Source organism: Mercenaria mercenaria, chromosome 1, assembly GCF_021730395.1.
Source record: "Mercenaria mercenaria strain notata chromosome 1, MADL_Memer_1, whole genome shotgun sequence".
NCBI classification, from domain to species: Eukaryota; Metazoa; Mollusca; class Bivalvia; order Venerida; family Veneridae; genus Mercenaria; species Mercenaria mercenaria.
The window spans coordinates 58518148-58541662 of NC_069361.1; the positions used below are offsets into that span (position 1 = coordinate 58518148).

General features: G+C 36.9%; 1 protein-coding gene across 3 annotated transcripts in view; it reads right to left on the reverse strand.

The window, feature by feature from the left end:
- The window catches only part of LOC123536435 (mitochondrial import inner membrane translocase subunit TIM50-C-like), a 164039-nt gene that overhangs the window by 140044 nt on the left and 480 nt on the right, over positions 1-23515 (reverse strand). For 2 of the 3 annotated variants that reach the window (XM_045319631.2, XM_045319638.2), the window contains exon 2: positions 4953-4984. In XM_045319631.2, coding sequence (XP_045175566.2) covers positions 4953-4984 — 32 coding nt within the window. Of the gene's footprint in view, positions 1-4952; positions 4985-13551; positions 13665-23515 lie in introns of all 3 variants that reach the window. The other variant, XM_053548913.1, reaches the window with a different exon arrangement.

A 23515-nucleotide genomic window follows, 5' to 3' on the forward strand; every position in this document is an offset into this window, starting at 1 on the left:
GTACCTTCAAAAATGTGGAAGTAGGTTACTAGGTCAATGTCCAGGTCAAAGTTTTTTTCGGTACACAAAACTATACATGTGGTCCAAATTTGAAGGCTGTAGCTTGAGAAATGTGAAAGTAGGTCACTAGGTCAAAATCAAGTTCAAATTTCATTTTGGAACACAAAACTATGCATGTGGTCCAAATTTGAAGCCTGTACCTTCAAAAATGTGACAGTAGGTCACTAGGTCAATGTCAAGGTCAAAGCTTTTCCGGAGCACAAAACTATGCCTGTGGTCCAAATTTGAAGGCTGTAGCTACAGAAATGTGAAAGTAGGTAACCAGGTCAAAAACAAGGTCAACTCATGTCTATGTTCATCTTGCCACTCAAAACTATACATGTGGTCCAAATTTGAATGTTGTAGGTTATTGACAAGAAGATTTTAAAAGCTTTTCCCTATATAAGTCTATATAAACCATGTGACCCCCGGGGCAGGGCCATATTAGACCCCAGAGAAATAATTTGAATCATCTTGGTAGAGGACCACTAGATGATGCTTCATACCAAATATCAAAGCCCTAGGTCCTGTGGTTTTGGACAAGAAGATTTTCAAAATTTTTCCCTATATAAATCTATGTAAATTATAAAAATAAACAAAGGGCCATAACTCACTCAAAAATTGTTGAACCAGTCTGATTTTCAGGGGGACGCAACAAGGGTACCAATACATCATTCTGACAAAGTTTGGTCAAAATCCCCCCAGTAGTTTCTGAGGAGATGCGATAACGAGAAATTGTTAACGGACGGATGGACGAAAGTTCCAACATATGGATACTTATGTGGCTACTCTTTTGTTCTCTCTATTGTTCTTTTAGCCACGTAAGAGAAAAATAGCCACATAAAAGCCTTACGGAATGAATGACATCAAAGAAAAAGTACAGTTACCTATAATAATTTAAATAATTGTTCCTATAGCCACCTAAGTATGCAAATGTGAGCGCGGATAGACAGAAGGAATGACCACGGACACAGAAAGATCTGAACAGCCCACCATTTGATGATGGTGGGCTTAAAAGTGACCATGCCTCCTGGTGGCCATGTTTATTGACAAATCGGTATAATTTGAACAATCTTGGTAGAGGGTAACATAAGGACCATTTATGTGAAATTATTTCAAAATAGGATCATCTGTTTAGGAGGAGATGTCGTTTGAAGGCTTTTCTATTTTTAGCTCTGGCAACCACGCGGAATCATCCAAAGAACATCCATGCCAAGTTTCATCAAAATCCTTTCAGTGGTTTTGAAAGAGTTGTCTTTGAAACAGAATTGTTTACGACGGACTGACGGACGGACGGACGCGCGATGGACACAGCATGATCACAAAAGCTCACCATGAGCATTACCAATGTGAGCTAAAAACAAAAACAATTTTTTGTGTGGGGTGGGAGGTGGACGGGGTGTGAACCAGGTGTGGTTACACAACTTCACATGTGGATAATAAATGTTCATGGAAAAAAATGAAAGAAGTTTAATGAAATTCTACCGATTGGTTAGTTTATTATGTACAAATATGTTGATTTTTAAACAATAAAAGAGCAATAACTCTGCAGTTACTAAAGAGATCCTGACAAAATCGAGTGTGCACAACCACATTATGGTAATCTAAATTTAGTTCAAGTTTCATAGTTCCAGGTCAAATATGTCACAAGTTATGAAGCAGAAATTGTCATATATATAGTACCCTATATAGTTAACACAAGAAACTACTAAGGGCCATAACACTGGTGTTACTTGGCAGGGCCCACGCTGTCAGCCGCAATTATCGCCATTTGCGATTATTTTATTTAAATGGCGAATATTTTTTTTATCTTGGCAACAGGAACTGGCGATTATTTTATTTAATACTGCTTACATAATTATGCCAAATGTAGCAGTAACCCGCAGTCAGCTAGTGTAGAAAATCAATGAAGTGGACTGTTTATTACCTAGTGTATTCCAAACAGTCAACTATGCCGATAAAAATGCCTAAGGCGGTAGGATGCAGATGACAATAAAACCGATTATAACCAAAAGATTATAACTTTGATTGAAAACAATCTTACTAATCTAGCATTTAAGAAGATGCTATCAATCAGATTGAACTAGCAAGCTTCTTTTTGAGAACGTTTTCAAATGCCAACACAAATTTTCTTCAACTCAATTCGGCAGACGACAATAAAACCAATATTTGTACAGGCAGTTTCCTGATGAAAACCTAAATTGCCTTCTATAATTATTGCTAATTTAATTATCTGTGAAAAAAAAATTATAAACTGACTCGACTGTGGACGATTAATCAGAATCTAGGAGATCTATCTGTTTTTATTCCCGAAATGCAAGTATTTCGAAGTGAGAATATCTCAAAGTTTTTCGAATTTCCAGAATTTGGAAAGAACCTGAATGTGTTGAAATATTACAGGCCAGATATTTTTAATAATATTTTTTAACAAGACAATTTTGGCATAGATCTAGTAAATGTCTAAAAAGATCAGGAAACCTAGTCTTGTTTCAATTTTTAGTAACATGGTCAAAACGGGCAAGCTAAAAAATCAACAAATAAATTTGCTTGCATACTGCCATAAGCATAGGTAGAAACCTTCTAAAACACATAAGAATTTATTATTAATAAGTTAGTATTTACTGAATAAAGAATCAAAAACTTGTTGACAAAACTGTACTTCAATAGTGTGCTTAGATGCCAAATATCACGTATTATCGTGACCCGACTGTTTAAAAATTTATACTTTTGGGGAAATTTAAGTGCAGCTGTGGTCAAAAGAACCATCACAAGAGTAATATTCGCCACATGTTTCAAATGGCAAGCTGATGCTAAAATATTAACAAGAGGACCATGATGGTCCTGAATCGCTCACCTTTTCCCACATGATCCAGTTTTGAGAATGACGTCGTTTTTTCTATTATTTGACATAGTGACCTAGTTTTTGAGCTAATGTGACCCAGTTTTGAACTTGACCTAGATATTATCAAGATAAAAATTCTGACCAATTATCATGAAGATCCATTGAAAAATATGGTCTCTAGAGAGGTCAAAAGGTTTTTCTATTATCTGACCTATTGACCTAGTTTTTTAAGGCACGTGACCCAGTTTCAAACTTGACCTAGATATCATCAAGGTGAACATTCTGACCAATTTTCTTGAAGATCCATTCAAGGGTATGGCCTCTAGAGAGGTCACAAGGTTTTTCTATTTCAAGACCAACTGACCTATCTTTTTATCGCAGTTGACCCAGTTTCAAACTTGACCTAGATATCATCAAGATAAACATTCAGACCAACTTTCATACAGATCCCATGAAAAATATGGCCTCTAGAGAGGTCACAACGTTTTTACATTATTTGACCTGACCTACTTTTTGATGGCACGTGACCCAGTTTCGAACTTGACCTAGATATCATCAAGATGAACATTCTGACCAACTTTCATAAAGATCCCATGAAAAATGTGACCTCTAGAGTGGTCACAAGCAAAAGTTTACGGACAGACGGACGGACGACGGACGCCACGTGATCACAAAAGCTCACCTTGTCACTTTGTGACAGGTGAGCTAAAAACAAGAAAGTAGGTCAGTAGGTCAAGGTCACAGTCAAGTGATCCCTAATCACTTGGGATCATCAGGTAATTATAATTAAACAGTCTACGAAATATGATCTGATAATTTTTGAAGTATTTTTTCCTATATAACTCATAATTATAACACGTGCCCCCCAGGGCGGGCCTCTTTTAACCCAAGGGGCATAATTTGAACAAACTTGTTTGAGATCCACCAGGCAATGCTACATACCAAATATCAAAGGCCTAGGCCTTGAACTTTCAGACAAGAAGATCTTTATTTTTTTTCCTATGTAAGTCTATTTTAAACTTGGTACCCCTAGGCAGGGCCTCTTTTCACCCTAGGGACATAATTTAAACAATTTTTGCAGAGAAACACTAGGAAAGGCAACATACTTAATATCAAAAGCCTAGGCCTTGCAGTTTCAGGCAAGATTTTTAAAGTTTTTTTTCCTATATAAGTCTATGTAATACCTGAGACCCCCCAGGGCAGGGCTTCTTTTCATCCCAGGGGCATAATTTGAACAATTTTGGTAGAGGACCACAAGGCAATGCTACAAACAAAATATCAAAGGCCTAGGTCGTGTGGTTTTAGACAAGATGATTTTTAACGTTTTTTACTATATAAGTCTATGTAAAATTTGTGACCCCCAAGGCGGGGCCTCTTGTCACCCCAGGGGCAAAATTTGAACAATCTTGGTAGTGGACCATAAGATGATGTCACATGCCAAATATCAAGCTTGTAGGCCTTGCGGTTTTGGACAAGAAGATTTTTAAAGTTTTTCCTTTCGGTTGCCATGGCAACCAGAGTTCTGCATGAAATTTAATTCTTTGAACAATTTTGAAAGGGGACCACCCAAGGATCACTCCTGTGAAGTTTGGTGTAATTCTGCCCAGTGGTTTTCAAGAAGAAGATTGTTTTAGAAAATGTTGACAGACACACGACGCACGACGGACACTGAGCGGTCAAAAAAGCTCACCATGAGCTTTTGGCTCAGGTGAGCTAAAAACACTTTGATATATATAAAGAAAAAGTATAAACATGAATGATACTCAAAGACTTGGTAAACTTTCCCTTGTTTACAACTATGTCCATATTGTTTGTGCATGAATGTGAACCATGGCCTAGTACACAATGTCAGTCAATATCAACCATTTCAGCTGCCTTACACATAAACTAAGAGTAAATGCCTTCTTAATCAATCAGAATGCAGCATTTTAAGGCCTTATCTTCGAAAACATTAGTGGGACCCCAATATTAGGAGGTAGTTTCCACAGATAAGTGCAATAGCTCTACCTATTGCATACAAGATACAAAATATACAAGATTATACTGGTACAAAACAACACAAGTCACTTACTGGATTGCCATCAGCATCTTCAAATGGTCTTCCTGCAAAGTGAGAATTAAACAGGGCAATTATTTAATATCAGTCCGACCTGTCCAACAAAAAATGGCTAGGTCCGGCATGGAGGCTCAGGGAAGGTCAGATTTTACTACTGCAGAAGTGTTTTTTACAAAGAAGTTTTCTTACGCACTTGTTCATCCATCTCAAGGTCAGAGACCACCAATTCAGAAAGTACAGGGAACTTACTGGGAATGAGGTAAGTGTGTACCTGGGAATAAGGTAATGTCTGTCCGTACTATGCATAGTCATGAAAACAAACCCAAGAAGTGATTATTGTTTTCAAAATAGAGATTTTTTACTGCATTTACAGTAGTTTATCATACATTTTGACAATATTTGCTACATGTTATGTATATTGAAAAAAAAGTTTTATCAAATGAATTTCTCCCACCATGCAAATGATGTAAACAGGGGGTCAAAATTACTTAAATAAAGTATCACTATTCATATGTTTTTGTCCGATATTTTGGTAACTAAGATAGTTCTTGAAAAACATGAAATAAGATATACATGTTTTGATTCATTGAAGGCCGTACACACCATAATGTTATAATGTAAGTCTATGGGAAAATAATAGGTTGTCTCTTAACCAATACTAGAGATGCTTTTGAGAAAAGCGCATGTCTCCCACAACTGCCCCTCTGAAAAATGTTAGTTTCTCTAGATGTTTTAGACGAGTGGATCCAATTAGATGGTCTGGATGAGTGGATCCAATCTGTAATTCAAGGGCCATTAATCAAAAGTGCCTGGGCGGATTTGGCTAGTTATCGAACTTGGGTAAGGTCTTATGGCCAAACACATTTTGTTCAAGTTTGGTGAAGATTGGATGAGAAATGTTCGACTTAGAGAGCGGACAAGAGTAAACAGACGGATTATTTCGGTAATTCAAGGGCCGTAACTCTAAAATGCCTGGACCGATTTGGCTAGTTATCGAACTTGGCTGAGGTCTCATGGTCAAACACATTTTGTTCAAGTTTGGTGAAGATCGGATGAGAAATGTTCGACTTAGAGTGCGGACAAGAGTAAAAAGGCCAATTTTTCGATAATTCAAGGGCCGTAACTCCAAAATGCCTGGACCGATTTGGCTAGTTATCGAACTTGGCCGAGGTTTCAAGGTCAAACACATTTTGTTCAAGTTTGGTGAAGTTCGGATGAGGAATGTTTGAGTAAGAGTGTGGACATGAGTAAAAAGGCCAATTTTTCGATAATTCAAGGGTCGTAACTCCAAAATGCCTCGACCAATTTGGCTAGTTATCGAACTTGGCCGAGGTCTCATGGTCAAACACATTTTGTTCAAGTTTGGTGAAGATTGGATGAGAAATATTCGAATTAGAGTGCGGACAAGAGTAAAAAGACCGATTTTTGGTAATTCAAGGGCCATAACTCCAAGACGCCTAGACCGATTTGGCTAGTTTTCAAACTTGGCCGAGGTCTTATGGTCAAACACATTTTGTTGAAGTTTGGTGAAAATCAGATGAGAAATGTTTGACTTAGAGTGCGGACAAGCTTTGTGACAGACACACACACACACACAGACACAGACACACTTGAGTAAATCAATATGTCTCCCACACCACTGTGTGGTGGGAGACATAATTAGAGCTAAAACACAACTTTTGTCAGAAGCCATCACATGTAATGTTAATGGTCACAAATTTGTTGTAAATGATGCAGAAAGAAGTTTTCGTGCAAAAATAATTGAAATTTGAATATTTTTTAAAGTTTGGCTTCTTATTTGACAGTTGTACCCATTTTATCTGACCTTTTGGACCAAAAAGGGTGATTCTAATCTCTGTAATGTCCAAGAATGATCAAAATTAACAGACTTAATTCCTGTTTTTTTTGAAGACTAAAGCTTTAAAGACTGAAAAGATTTCTATTTCATTTATTTAAAATTTTCGTTTGGTTTTTGCAAAAATCTCTGTCGGACTTACTAGCTGTTCAATTTTCGATGTGACCCTATGACGACATTATGCTTGTTATAAACACCAGAACTAACAATTGTTTAAACCTTATTTACTTCTGCCTCATATGTTCAAATTTGGGATGGCAACAAATAGCATTTTTGTTATTTGAATATTCGTTCAACCTTCAGAACAAATATTCAAACATTTCGTCATCAATCAGTCTTATGTGTTTATCATATTCTTATCAATGACTGGCATCAATTCTTCCAGTGAAAATTTTAGAAAAAAAAACAAGAGGCCCAAGTGGTCCTAAGTCGCTCACCCAACTTTGACCTAATTAGATCTTGCTTGTGACAAAGTATTAGATTTAAAAAGAAAAGTGCTTTTTTTTTTTTATTTAAATTAAAAGAAGATTTTTAAAAGTATTTCTATTTTTAGCTCAAGCGGCCCCCAAGTGCCCCCATTTGAATCAACTTGGGAGAGGACCATATAATTATGCTACATACCAAGTTTGATGAAGATCCATCATGCAGTTCAAGATAAGAAGTTGTTCAAATAACACAATTAACTGTAATAGATCTAATAGAACATAAACTTCCTAAAATGGATGGATCCATAATAATTATTTATTCTTGGGTAAAATGAACTTTCATTTCCCATCTTCCTTTGGCACCAATGTTAGCTCCAGTGGCTCCTCTTTGGCCCAAACTTTTGCAAAATGATAATTCCAGATATTTGCAGCCACTGCAATAACACCACTCCTTTACTTTTTTATGGGGCACTAGTGATTTCATGGGAGCTCTGCCTTTTAGGTAGCACCAAATGCACCTATCAATGTTTTCCCCCGTGGGGGGTGGGGGAGCGGCGGGCTTACACGGGACTTTAGGCCAAAAAAAAACAAGAGGACCATGATGGTCCTGAATCGCTCACCTTCTCCACATGACCCAATTTTCATGAAGATCCATTGAAAAATATGGCTTCTAGAGAGGTCACAAGGTTTTTTCTTTTATTTGACCTAATGAACTAGTTTTTGAAGGCACATGACCCAGTTTTGAACTTGACATAGATATTATCAAGGTGAACATTCTCACCAATTTTCATGAAGATCTCATGAAGAGTATGGCCTCTTGAGAGGTCACAAGGTTTTTCTATTTTTATACCTACTGACCTAGTTTTGACCACACGTGACCCAGTTTCAAATTTTATGTAGATATCATCAAGGTGAACATTCAGACAAATTTTCATGAAGATCCATTGAAAAATATGGCCTCTAAAGTGGTCAAAAGGTTTTTATATTTTTAGACCTACTGACCTAGTTTTTGACCGCAGTTAACCCAGTTTCGAACTTGACCTAGATATCATCAAGATGAATATTAAGACCAACTTTCATACAGATCCCATGAGAAATATGGCCTCTAGAGAGGTCACAAGGTTTTTTTATTATTTGACCTACTGACCTAGTTTATGACTACACGTGACCCAGTTTCGAACTTGACCTAGATATCATCAAGATGAACATTCTGACCAATTTTCATGAAGATTCATTGAAAAATATGGCCTCTAGAGAGGTCACAAGGTTTTTCTATTTTTAGACCTACTGACCTAGTTTTTGACTGCAGTTGACCCAGTTTCGAACTTGACCTAGATATCATCAAGATGAACATTCAGACCAACTTTCATACAGATCCCATCAAAAAAATGGCCTCTAGAGAGGTCACACGGTTTTTCTATTATTTGATCTACTGACCTAGTTTTTGACAGCATGTGACCCAGTTTCGAACCTGACCTAGATATCATCAAACTGAACATTCTGATCAATTTTCATGAAGATCCATTGAAAAGTACAGCGCCTAGAGAGGTCACAAGGTTTTTCTATTTTTAGACCTACTGACCTAGTTTTAGACCGCAGTTGACCCAGTTTCGAACTTGACCTAGATATCATCAAGATGAACATTCAAACTAACTTTCATACAGATCCCATGAAAAATATGGCCTCTAGAGAGGTCACAAGGTTTTTCTATTATTTGACCTACTGACCTAGTTTTTGACCGCAGTTGACCCAGTTTCGAACTTGACCTAGATATCATCAAGATGAACATTCAGACCAACTTTCATACAGATCCCATGAAAAATATGGCCTCTAGAGAGGTCACAAGGTTTTTCTATTATTTGACCTACTGACCTAGTTTTTGAAGGCACATGACCCAGTATCGAACTTGACCTAGATATCATCAAGGTGAACATTCTGACCAATTTTTATGAAGATCCATTGAAAAGTACGGCCTCTAGAGAGGTCACAAGGTTTTTCTATTTTTAGACCTACTGACCTAGTTTTTGATGGCACGTGACCCACTTTCGAACTTGACCTAGATATCATCAAGTTGAACGTTCTGACCAATTTTCATGAAGATCCATTGAAAAGTACGGCCTCTAGAGAGGTCACAAGGTTTTTCTATTTTTAGACCTACTGACCTAGTTTTTGACGGCACGTGACCCAGTTTCGAACTTGACCTAGATATCATCAAGGTGAACATTCTGATCAATTTTCATGAAGATCTTGTGAAATATATGGCCTCTAGAGAGGTCACAAGGTTTTTCTATTTTTAGACCTACTGACCTAGTTTTTGAAGGCACGTGACCCAGTTTCGAACTTGACCTAGATATCATCAAGGTGAACATTCTGACCAACTTTCATAAAGATCCCATGAAAATTGTGACCTCTAGAGTGGTCACAAGCAAAAGTTTACGCACGGACGCACGGACGGACGGACGACGGACGCCGCGCGATCACAAAAGCTCACCTTGTCACTTTGTGACAGGTGAGCTAAAAATACGTGTGGTTCAGGTAACCCGACCAACCCTATTTTTTTACCGCCAACCCTATGACTTTTTATCGATTTTTGGAACGAAAATTGGTTGTGCTTACGAATTAGCACGAGACGAAAAATATCTAGTACGAATTGAAACACTTTGAAGAAAGCTTCTCTCGATAGATAATCTGATATTTAGTTATACACAAAAACAATACGCCAAGACAATATGCCAACCTGTCAATATCGAATTACACCTCTGGGCATAATTTAAAAGTTCGCGGGGCATAATTTAAAACTTCGTGTAGAGTTGCTAGAGTGTTCCTTTATGCAAGAATGATTATCAGTTAATCTGATTCGCCAAACTTCGCCCCGCCTACTTGTACGAGAGCAAATGAAACGAAATATTAGCTGCGCGCTTCGTCTTAAGCTCTGCCCAATTTCTTGATGCATTTTGCGCTTTGTCGGTAATGGTCGATCAGGAGAACGAAAAAAAATCTGGAAATATTGTTAAGTCGAAGCGCTCGCAAAGAATTAACAAGAGGACCATGATGGTCCTGAATCGCTCACCTCTTCCCACATGACCCAGTTTTGAGTATGATGTTGTTTTTTCTATTTTTTGACATAGTGACCTAGTTTTTGAGCTCATGTGACCCAGTTTTGAACTTGACCTAGATATTACCAAGATAAAAATTCTGACCAATTTTCATGAAGATCCATTGAAAAATATGACCTCTAGAGAGGTCACAAGGTTTTTCTAATTTTAGACCTACTGACCTTGTTTTTGACCGCAGTTGACCCAGTTTCAAACTTGACCTAGATATCATCAAGATGAACATTCAGACCAACTTTCATACAGATCCCATGGAAAGTATGGCCTCTAGAGAGGTCACAAGGTTTTTTTATTATTTGACCTACTGACCTAGTTTTTTAAGGCACGTGACCCAGTTTCAAACTTGACCTAGATATCATCAAGGTGAACATTCTGACCAATTTTCATGAAGATCCATTCAAGGGTATGGCCTCTAGAGAGGTCACAAGGTTTTTCAATTTCAAGAACTACTGACCTAGTTTTTGATCGCAGTTGACCCAGTTTCAAACTTGACCTATATATCATCAAGATAAACATTCAGATCAACTTTCATGCAGATCCCATGAAAAATGTGGCCTCTAGAGAGGTCACGTTTTTTCATTATTTCACCTACTGACCTACTTTTTGATGGCACGTGACCCACTTTCGAATTTGACCTAGATATCATCATGATGAACATTCTGACCAATTTTTATGGAAATCCATTCAAAAGTATGGCCTCTAGAGAGGTCACAAGGTTTTTCTATTTTTAGAGCTACTGACCTAGTTTTTGACCGCACATGACCCTGTTTCGAACTTGACCTAGATATCATCAAGATGAACATTCAGACCAACTTTCATACAGATCCCATGAAAAATATGGCCTTTAGAGAGGACACAAGGTTTTTATATTATTTGACCTTCTGACCTAGTTTTTGATGGCACGTGACCCACTTTGAACTTGATCTAGATATCATCAAGATGAACATTCAGACCAACTTTCATACAGATCCCATGAAAAATATGGCCTCTAGAGAGGTCACAAGGTTTTTCTATTATTTGACCTACTGACCTAGTTTTTGACCGCTCGTGACCCACTTTCGAACTTGACCTAGATATCATCCAGGTGAACATTCTGACCAATTTTCATGAAGATCTCATGAAATATATGGCCTCTAGAGAGGTCACAAGGTTTTTCTATTTTTAGACCTACTGACCTAGTTTTGACCGCACGTGACCCAGTTTCGAACCTGACCTAGATATCATCAAGATGAACATTCAGACCAACTTTCATACAGATCCCATGAAAAATATGGCCTTTAGAGAGGTCACAAGGTTTTTCTATTATTTGACCTACTGACCTAGTTTTTGACGGCACATGACCCAGTTTCAAACTTGCCCTAGATATCATCAAGGTGAACGTTCTGACCAATTTTTATGAAGATCTTGTGAAATATATGGCCTCTAGAGAGGTCACAAGGTTTTTCTATTTTTAGACCTACTGACCTAGTTTTTTACGGCATGTGACCCAGTTTCAAACTTGACCTAGATATCATCAAGATAAACCTTCTGACCAACTTTCATAAAGATCCCACAAAAAATGTGACCTCTAGAGTGGTCACAAGCAAAAGTTTACGGACGGACGACGGACGACGGACACCGCATGATCACAAAAGCTCACCTTGTCACTTTGTGACAGGTGAGCTAAAAATGCACGATCATGAAATGTGTTGAATAAATCTATGCGTTCCGTGAAATGTGTTAAATAAATCTACGCGTTCGTAACATTTCAGTCGTTGCCTTCGTAAAATTTCAGTCAGGAATCTTTGAGATACAACTGAACTAAAGCGGTTTGTTTGGTTCTTTCACATGCCCAATGTAAAGCAATGATACACTGGGGTGAATTTTTAAAAGCCCCACCCAAGGGCTTTAAAACAAAGTGCTAATAATACCTTTAGGCAGTATTTTCGCTATACTTTAATAAATATGGAATGGAACAAAAATTGAAATATATATATAATGAAATTTTAAGCATTTAAAAAGTTTTTCAGAAGTCATAAAACAAAATAATACAACTCTGTTTTGATAAATGACCTTATATAAATTTTGAAAAACAAAGGTCAAAAATAAAGAGCTAAATATTAATGTTTTAAAAACATCTAAGTAGTGAACAATGCCCACTAAAGGGATAAATTCAAATTCAATTCAAAAATTGCAAACTATTAAAGGGATAATTTCATACATTTGAGCAATTACTTTTGCTTTGAAGTTGTTCTTGAAAAATGGCTAAAATACTTTTATGAGAAGATTAAAAACTATTTTTGATTCAATGTGATATTAGGATGTACATGTTCAAGAGCAAATTGGATGGTTAAACTATCAAATGAAAAAGAGGCTACTAATTCTGGCACTCTTGGCTATAAAATGTTTTTGCAATTGTTTAAAGTCATGGCTACAAGCAGGGAGGCTTCAAATGACATCTCTTAAACTAGCCTTACTCATTTGGCTTATTGGGATGACTTATTTTATGATCTGATATTTTATAGTTGCCATCCCTGTGACAGAGACAGCGACAGTCAAAAGTTATCATGCTGTCTAGATAACCCTTCCATTACCTCAAAATCCACCAGAGCCCACCATAACGTACCTATATTTCAAAAAATTTCCAGGGGAGAGACCCTCCTGAACCCCTCCCTTTATATGGGCAGAGGCCCCCTCAAATACCTACCCGCTATCAGCGTTCTAGACTGTTGCCCCCCACCCCATCCCACCCCACCCTGACAAATATTTCTGACGAGGGAGGGGGTCGGAAGGCACCAGGTCCTTCCCCAGCCGCATAAGGTGCCACATTACCCCGGCGCTTAAAACACGAAATATAGCTTCCCGCAGCGCTTAAATATCCCGCGCGGTGCCTCAATTATTAGCGCAGCGTCTTAAATCAGTAAGCGATTTCATCCCCGTGAGATACCTCAGGTATAGTTTATGAATACACAGTGTAGCTAGCTGTTTACCTTGTAGTGATAAGGGTTTAAATATGACACGTGTTGATGAAAGTCTGTGTTTTCACAAGTTTGCGGTTAACTGGAACAGGAGTGATTGGAATATAATTAGTTAAGTCTGTGCAAAGAAATTGGATAACAGTTGGCGGCGGCATGCATGGGTAAGTTAATTGTTCCCGAGTAATAATTAGCAGAGAAAGGCAACTGTATTAAAATGACCAGTGATTCTTTGAGTCAGGTTTGGGTGAGACTCGGACAGATTACCAATAATCCACTCCATTGTGCTCAAAGTGTTCATCTGTGGTAAGGGTGGCTTTCGCCTGTGCCCATTCAATAACCGCGCAGTCTTCTTCAAGGGAGAAGTGTGATGAAAGAGCCTGAAATGAAACATAAGTTACAATGACATGTTTCAATGACTTGACAAAATGAATCATAACTTTTTTGTTGTTGATAAGTTTCTTGTTTTTTTTTCTTCTAAAATTCTTTGGACCATACATGATGCTGTAAATATATTCAGTAAATAGAGATTCTAAACAAATCAATGTTTATTTAGCATAGAAATATTGACTTCCTTGAAATACAGCAGAAGAGAATTCATTCATCCCTTTTACCTACTAGCCCGGTTCTTTACGTGAGAAAGTAGGCAGTTTATTTGGAACTGGTCTTTCCCAGGAACGATGGTTAGGTAACCTGCCCTAAATTTTGTTATTCCACTGATATCATTTGGTCTTTTCATGTTTGAGAGATACAAAAGCAAAGTGAAACAAAAATATCATAGCAGATAAAGTTTAATATTTAGAAATTAATAGCACCTTAAACAAGTAATTAAACATCCTCGAAAAAGTTTGCTTCAGTTCATCCAGAACAATGATTTCAAACTTCAAAACAGTCAGACTCAAAGAATCACTGGTCATTTTAATACAGTTGCCTTTCTCTGCTAATTATTACTCGAGAACAATTAACTTACCCATGCATGCCGCCGCCAACTGTTATCCAATTTCTTTGCATAGTCTAATTATAATCCTTAACTAATTATATTCCAATCACTCCTGTTCCAATTAACTGCAAACTTGTGAAAACACAGACTTTCATCAACATGTGTCATATTTAAACCCTTATCAGTACACGGTAAACAGCTAGCGACACTGTGTATTCATAAACTATACCTGAGGTATCTCACGGGGATGAAATCGCTTACTGATTTAAGACGCTGCGCTAATAATAGAGGCAACGCGCGGGATATTTAAGTGCTGCGGGAAGCTATATTTCGTGTTTTAAGCGCCGCGATAACGCGGCGACTTATGCGGCTAGGGAAGGGCCTCGTACTGAGATACCAGCTTACATACAAAACCTTAACCAAAAAATTCTAAGTCAAACAAGAGGACCATGATGGTCCTGAATCGCTCACCTCTTCCCACATGACCCAGTTTTGAGTATGATGTCATTATTTGACATAGTGACCTAGTTTTTGAGCTCATGTGACCCAGTTTTGAACTTGACCTAGATATTATCAAGATAAAAATTCTGACCAATTTTCACGAAGATCCATTGAAAAATATGGTCTCTACAGAGGTCACAAGGTTTTTCTATTATTTGACCTATTGACCTAGTTTTCGAAGGTACGTGACCCTGTTTTGAACTTGACCTAGATATCATCAAGGTGAACATTCTCACTAATTTTCATGAAGATCTCATGAAAATATGGCCTCTAGAGAGGTCACAAGGTTTTTCTATTTTTATACCTACTGGCCTAGTTTTTGACCACACGTGACCCAGTTTCGAAAATGACCTAGATATCATCAAGATGAACATTCAGATCAATTTTCATGAAGATCCATTGAAAAATATGGCCTCTAGAGAGGTCAAAATATTTTAATAATTTTAGACCTACTGACCTAGTTTTTGACCGCAGTTGACCCAGTTTCAAACTTGACCTAGATATCATCAAGATGAACATGGCCTCTAGAGAGGTCACAAGGTTTTTTTATTATTTGACCTACTGACCTTGTTTTTTAAGGCACGTGACCCAGTTTCAAACTTGACCTAGATATCATCAAGGTGAACATTCTGACCAATTTTAATGGAGATCCATTCACAAGTATGGCCTCTAGAGAGGTCACAAGGTTTTTCTATTTTTAGACCTGCTGACCTAGTTTTTGTCCGCACATGACCCTGTTTCGAACTTGACCTAGATATCATCAAGATGAACATTCAGACCATTTTTCATACAGATCCAATGAAAAATATGGCCTTTAGAGAGGTCACAAGGTTTTTCTATTATTTGACCTACTGACCTAGTTTTTGATGGCACGTGATCCACTTTCGAACTTGACCTAGATATCATCAAGATGAACATTCAGACCAACTTTCATACAGATCTCATGAAAAATATGGCCTCTAGAGAGGTCACAAGGTTTTTCTATTATTTGACCTACTGACCTAGTTTTTGAAGGCACGTGACCCACTTTCGAACTTGACCTAGATATCATCAAGATGAGCATTCAGACAAACTTTCATGAAGATCCCATGAAAAATATGGCCTTTAGAGAGGTCACAAGGTTTTTCTATTTTTTGACCTACTGACCTAGTTTTTGACCGCACGTGACCCAGTTTCGAACTTGACCTAGATATCATCAAGATGAGCATTCAGACAAACTTTCATGAAGATCCCATGAAAAATATGGCCTTTAGAGAGGTCACAAGGTTTTTCTATTATTTGACCTACTGACCTAGTTTTTGATGGCACGTGACCCAGTTTCGAACTTGACCTAAATGTCATCAAGGTGAACGTTCTGACCAATTTTCATGAAGATCTTGTGAAATATATGGCCTCTAGAGAGGTCACAAGGTTTTTTTTATTTTTAGACCTACTGACCTAGTTTTTGAGGGCACGTGACCCATTTTCGAACTTGATGTAGATATCATCAAGGTGAACATTCTGATCAATTTTCATAAAGATCTTGTGAAATATATGGCCTCTAGAGAGGTCACAAGGTTTTTCTATTTTTAGACCTACTGACCTAGTTTTTGAAGGCACGTGACCCAGTTTCAAACTTGACCTAGATATCATCAAGATGAACATTCTGACCAACTTTCATAAAGATCCAATGAAAAATGTGACCTCTAGAGTGGTCACAAGCAAAAGTTTACGGACGGACGCACGGACGGACGGACGGACGACGGACACCGCGCGATCACAAAAGCTCACCTTGTCACTTTGTGACAGGTGAGCTAAAAAGGGGCATCAGTTTGTAAAAAAGCAAAACAGAGTTATGGAACCTGTGCAATGTAAGTCAGTTTATCACAGTAAATAAGTGTGTGAAGTTTCAATCCATTCCCACAAGTGGTTACTGAGATACCAGCTTACACACAAAACCTTAACCAAAAAATTCTAAGTCAAAAAAGGGGCATAATTTTGTAAAAAAGCAAAATAGAGTTATGGAACCTGTGCAATGTAAGTCAGTTTATCAAGTGTGTGAAGTTTCAATCCATTCCCACAAGTAGTTGCTGAGATACCAGCTTACATACAACAAGAGGGTCATGATGACCCTGGATCGCTCACCAGAGTAATATGTTTCAAATGTCAAACTGATGATTTTTAGAAATTTTTTGGAAAATTTTCCGATGTACAATCAAGTAACCACTGGGGCGGGGCCAATTTTACCCCAGGGGTCATGATTTGAACAAAGTTTGTAGAAGTCGACTAGGCAATGTTACATATCGAATATCTAAGATCTAGGCCTTCTGGTTTATTTTAAGCAAATTTATGAAGATTTCCCTATGTACAATAAAGTAACCCCTGGGGCTGGGTCAATTTGACCCTGAGGGGGTCAAGATTTGAACAAATTTTGTAGAGGTCCACTAAGCAATGCTACATGTCGAATATCTAAGCTCTAGGCCTTCTGGTTTATTTTTAGAAAATATTGAAGATTTTTCTATGTACAATCAAGTAACACCATGGGGCGGGGCCAATTTGACCCCGGGGTCATGATTTGAAGAAATTTTGTAGAGGTCTACTAGGCAATACTACATGTCAAATATCTAAGCTCTAGGCCTTCTGGTTTATTTTTAGAAATTTTTTGAAGATTTTCCTATGTAAAATCAAGTGACCCCCGGGGCGGGGTCAATTTTGACCCTGGGGTCATGATTTGAACAAATGTTGTAGAGGTCCACTATGCAATGCTACACGTGAAATATCTAAGCTCTAGGCCTTCTGGTTTATTTTAAGAAAATTTTTGAAGATTTTCATATGTAAAATCAAGCGACCCCTAGGGCGGGGTCAATTTTGACCCGGGGGTCATGATTTGAACAACTTTAGTAGAGGTCCACTAGGCAATGCTACATGTCAAATATCTAAGCTCTAGGACTTCTGCTTTTTGAGAAGAAGATTTTTTAAGGTTTTCCTATGTAAAATCAAGTGACCCCTGGGACGGGGTCAATTTGACCCGGGGGTCTGATTTGAATAAATTTTGTAGAGGTCCACTAGGCAATGCTACACGTGAAATATCTAAGACCTAGGCCTTCTGCTTTATTTTTAGAAATTTTTGAAGATTTTCCTATGTAAAATCAAGTGACCCCTGGGGCGGGGTCAATTTTGACCCGGGGTCATGATTTGAACAACTTTAGTAGAGGTCCATTAGGCAATGCTACATGTCAAATATCTAAGGTCTAGGGCTTCTGGTTTTCGAGAAGAAGATTTTTTAAGATTTTTCTATGTAAAATCAAGTGACCCCTGGGACGGGGTCAATTTGACCCCGGGGTCATGATTTAAACAAACTTGGTAGAGGTCCACTAGGCAATGCTTCACACCAAATATCTAAGCTCTAGGGCTTCTGGTTTTTGAGAAGAAGATTTTTAAAGTTTTTCCTTTCGGTTGCCATGGCAACCAGAGTTCTGCATGGAATTCAATTCTTTGAACAATTTTTAGAGAAGACCATCCAAGGAACATCCCTGTGAAGTTTCATCAAAATTGGCCTGTTGGTTTAGGAGGAGATGTTGTTTAAAGGAAAGTGTGGACGGACGGACGGACGGACGACGGACGGACGGACAGACGACGGACGGACGGACGCCGGACGGTGAGCGATCACAATAGCTCACCCTGAGCACTTTGTGCTCTGGTGAGCTAAAAACTTAACCAAATCGGGACACGGACGCCGAAGCGGACGCCGACGCATGGGCGAGTCCAATAACTCTACTATTCTATGAATAGTCGAGCTAAAGATAGATATCAGAAAATTACTGCTATATTTCTTAAGGTTTTAAAACTTAGTTACTGACAGATTATTTTATAGAAACACCTAAGAATTACTAGTAGTTGATTTTGTGATTTTTTTCCATTCAAAATATCAGGATAGTGTTAGTAAACTGCTTTAATCATAAAGCTTTTATTAAATTTATCTAACAACCGTTACGTGCAAATTCCTCTGTGGTGTATTGGTCCAGACCACAGATTTTTTTTTATTGCGGTTCTGGTTTGATTCCCGACTTGAGCATGTTTTTTTTTTCTCTATTGATTTGGCATTTTAAGACAGATTTAAAACTGGTGTTCTAATGTTCACTACTTGACCAAACTTCAAGCAAAACTCTGGAGGTCATGCCTTTAAATGGCTAAACGTGAAAATAACAACTTGTGATCTTTTTGTCCACATACTGTTCAACGTAATGGAAATAATTAAGATGTAGTAATATTTAGGAAAAGATATGAAATATTTCGCAAGTCACATTTTTTTTACTTCAAATAAAAAATTTTTTGAAAAAGTTTTCTTTTTACGATGCTGGCTTTGTCATTAGTGCTTTAAAGTGCAAAAATGCACTCTTTCTATCATTTGCAGCAATCTGGGGTCAAAATATGACTGGAAACTAATAAAAGATAAGTTCAACTTGCAAATCAAATGAACACATGGCTTTGTTTTTTATCATGCTCGACATAAATCATGCAAGTATTTTAAAGAAATTGAAGTTTGCGATTTTTAGCTCGACATTTCGACATTGCTGTTGGTTAAAGTTTTTGATAAAGTCAACATCTGTTACTATCAAAGCTATTGACTTGTAACTTAAATAGTTTATTTACTATCAAAGTCTACATCGGGAGAAACAATCCCCTCAAACTCTGATTTGAATTATGACAGAGTTATGCCCCTTTTAAACTTAGAATTTTTCGCTAAAGTTTTTGATAAAGTCAAATATCTCTGTAATTGTCAAAGCTTTTGACTTGGAACTTAAAACAGTTATTTACTATCAAAGTCTACACCAGAAAAAACAACCCAATTACTCTGATTTGAACTTTGACAGAGTTATGCCCCTTTTTAACTAAGAATTATTCGGTTAAAGTTTCATAAAGTTTTTACTGGCAAAGCCCTAATTCAGAGTCATGCACTGAGAAAAGTCGAGTGCACTGTCTTACAGATGGGCGGTTATACATCGGGTGTAATAATTTCACAAGGGCACAGCCCAAGTGAAATTATTTCGGATGACATATAACCACTCGAGTGTATAAATAGTGATAAAGCACTGTTTTGCTATAAATTATTTCAATTCTAATATGTTCTTTATTGTAAAATTTATATCAAATATGATGGAAATGTTTCTTCACGCAAGCATGGCGCCAATAGTAAATAGTAGGTCTTTCTTTATACACGCCAGGGCCGAAAACGGTAATACGTCTTGCGGCAGAGTTCAGTTTGGGCGAAAATTATTGCGAATTATTCCCCAAAGCGAATAACTAACTCAGTATGTGTGTAAATTAATCAACACATTTGTGCAATGTGACATTTCGTTTAAAACATGTTATTAAGTAAAATATTTCATGAAATTTGGGAGCGCTATTTCTTGATGCGTACATGGCGCTAAATATCACGTTGATGTGACGTCAACAAAACATTGTTGTAAAATGTGATGATTAAAGCATTGTTAGTCATATCAGAATAGGTCTTCACGGACTTTATTGACTTCTGCACAAGTGCGAGATATAGTACATAATCAGTGACACAATTCTATTACGTAAAGAAATGTCAATTGACATACTTTCGGCGATTAAGGGCACTGACTGCAAATTCAACGGGAACGAGATAGAAAAATGAAATATTTAATGAACAGAAATAAAGAAGGTCATATTTCTTAGATCGGTGATGTCAAAATTGCGTTCCGTGTATCACGGTCAGTAAAGTAATGACAGTAGACTTGTAGTTAAAAAGAAAGGAAAATGTCCGTAACTAATTAAGAGAGGTGATCAAACACCCACCCACCTATATTTCTATATTTTTACAATCAACCCACCATCCATAAAGATGATTTTTTTGAGGACAACCACCCATAATAATGATTTTCTGATGGACCCCACCACCCATAATTATGGTTTTCCGATGGACCCACAAAATTCGGTTGCCGTCCGACCCCTACCCATATAGTTAATTCTGGAATCGCCCTAATGTAGTGTATTACCAGTGTATAAGGTTATACAATCATGTAGCTGGTAAAAGTTACGATTAGTTGTCATAATTTTTTTTTTTGTAAATATTTTATTTATAATAACCTCTCACTCAGGTTTGATGCATACTGAATATAAAATTTAAAGATTTAATGATATTTGGACACAATATCCCTTTGGGAAAGACCTTCACATTGATCTACTTAAAGTTGACCCCTTTATGAGCAAACACTGTCCGAGTGTTAGCATTTGACCCCATTAGGCAATGCTCTTCTTTAAATGCATATTTAAATGTATGTATATATATATTAAACAGTCATTGACTTTCTGTACAGTGATTTTTTTTGGAAAAAATAAAGGTGCCTGTGCCCGCTGAATTGGGAAAATAAGCGCGATAATTCCCCAAATTGGGAAAAATATAAATATGTTTAATTTCCATACTAAGTGATATAAATCTGTACATTTCCTAACTGAATTTTGTTTAAAGAGTTTATATTTTTTCAAAACCACTTTTGGATTTAAAATCGTGAAATTTTTGGGTGATAAAATTAATTAAGACGCCAATACAACTTGTAATAATTGTATTTATCAATTTTTACTTCATTCCCTTGAAATTTGATAACGTCCGAAATTTCGACTATCCGAAATTCGGTACAATCGCGGCGATTTTGATCTCCAATTTTCCAAAAACTAGGATAGATATTGTCATTTTTCATTACCATAAACGATTAACTGACATAATGAAACATATTTAAACCAACTGAAGTCCATATTTCTCTTGAAAATCGGCAATGTTTTGTTTGTCACGTGTTTTCGCGACTGTAACCTTGATGCGATTTTGATCTTGAAAAAGGACGTTTCTGATGTCATTTCTGCCAGTTTCATGTTAGATATCGCGGATCTCACGCCCGAATATATACTGTTACATTTTGGAAATAAAATACTATAATTTGAGGGGGAAAAACATCTCTTTTTTAGGGGAAAAATAGATGATTTTTTGGGGAAAAATGGCCTATTTTGGCGAGGGGAAAGTGCCGATATTCGGCAGTAAAAATACGCAAAAAAAATCACTGCTGTATTACCAATTTTAACTGAGTTTCCAAAAAAAGGAAATGACCGGCCTCTGTTTCATGTATCACAGTTGGTGTATCAAGATATGGATGGCAGAGGAGGCAGAGGCAATTTCTAATATACAGGCATAGTGAATTTTTTAATATACAAATGTAATGAAATTGAACTGAAACTGGTTGACTTATTGCCTTGTAATGATTGTATGTGAAAAGGCAATAATCTTATATTAAAGTTCATGGATATTAATTATACTTTATAGTCCATCCCCCGGGTCACTTGATATGTAAAAAATCTCCAACTGTGGGGATTTTGACAAATTGCCATTGCTCTAGGGTGGAAATTTAGACTCTGAAAAAGGAAAAATATCAAATTCCCAAAGGTCAGCCCACCGCCCCTCCCTGGAGCAAAACATTGATAGGTGCATAATTTCATATAAAAAAATACAATGGATTTGTATAAAAACTACAGGAAATAGGCTGATTCGGACCGTGGCTGATTTGGACCGTGGCTGATTCGGACCACATACTTCGAATAAAAGTATGTAACGACCATATATTTTGGCTGATTCAGACCACAAACTTTTATTTACAGTCAATAATGACCATAAATTTTGGATGGTTAAGCAATTTTCAGAAAATAATGTTGATTATAGCTTATATAGAGGTTTAACTTGAAGTAAGGACATAAAATATACACCATACAAACAGGTAAGAAGCTTAGTCCTAAATATAAGACCTGACATAACTCATATCACGTTATAAGTTCATTTTAATTGATATTTTACATTTTTTATTTTCCATGTTATGTCAGGTCTTAACGTTGAACTGAAATAACGTATAGCACAAAAATCGCTTCAGATCTGAATTTTGATCTGAAGGTTTTTTAACGACTTTCTGGCAAAAATGACTGAAACTTTCACTTTGAGTGTGAAAAATAATCATAAATGTGCCTTATGGCAGCGATAAAAGTTATATTTTACCTTATTTGTTATCAATTATCCGATTAATTAATCCAGTATCCCAGTCCGTTGAAAATTTTGAATAGTGGCACGGTAATAACCGAGGGTGTTCCGGATGTAAACATGATTTGCACATTAGAATCATTTCTTGAACGAAAGTTACCTTTTCTCTATCCCATACAGAGAAACTATAAATGTCAATATTCTTTCTATTTTCAGAAGAGACATTTAAATTTATAAGGATCAAAATAGAAAATATATATTTATGATGAAAATAAATCAAAATTACAATGAAAGTATTTGGCGGGAAATATTTTTTCGTCTACCGCCGATCAAATTTAATTGGTACTTTCAATTTTGAAACAAGATGGTGGCACGTCAAAATAAACATTTGATGTCAAAAAGACGGAGCGTCATTTCGTGGCTAATAATGGATTGTAAATCATTTTAACCTTGCAGAATTGAAGCAAAGGTATTTTTGTTCCATCTAGGTACAAAGTTTACCGGCTTTAAAATGTTTTAGAAATTGAATTTATGCTACACTTCTTTCATACTTAGCGTTTAGACATCGAAAAAGGCTTTGATAGTAAAAATGTAAAATGTCAGAATATTGAATGTTGAACGTCAAATGACAACTTTTTTCACGTCTAATTATTTGGACTAGTAAGAAGTTTTGACAAACTAAAATGCATCATTTATGCATTTAGATAAGGACTTCAATTGTTCTTTGCATCAGACATTAAACTTAATACTCATAAGTATTATTTTTACTC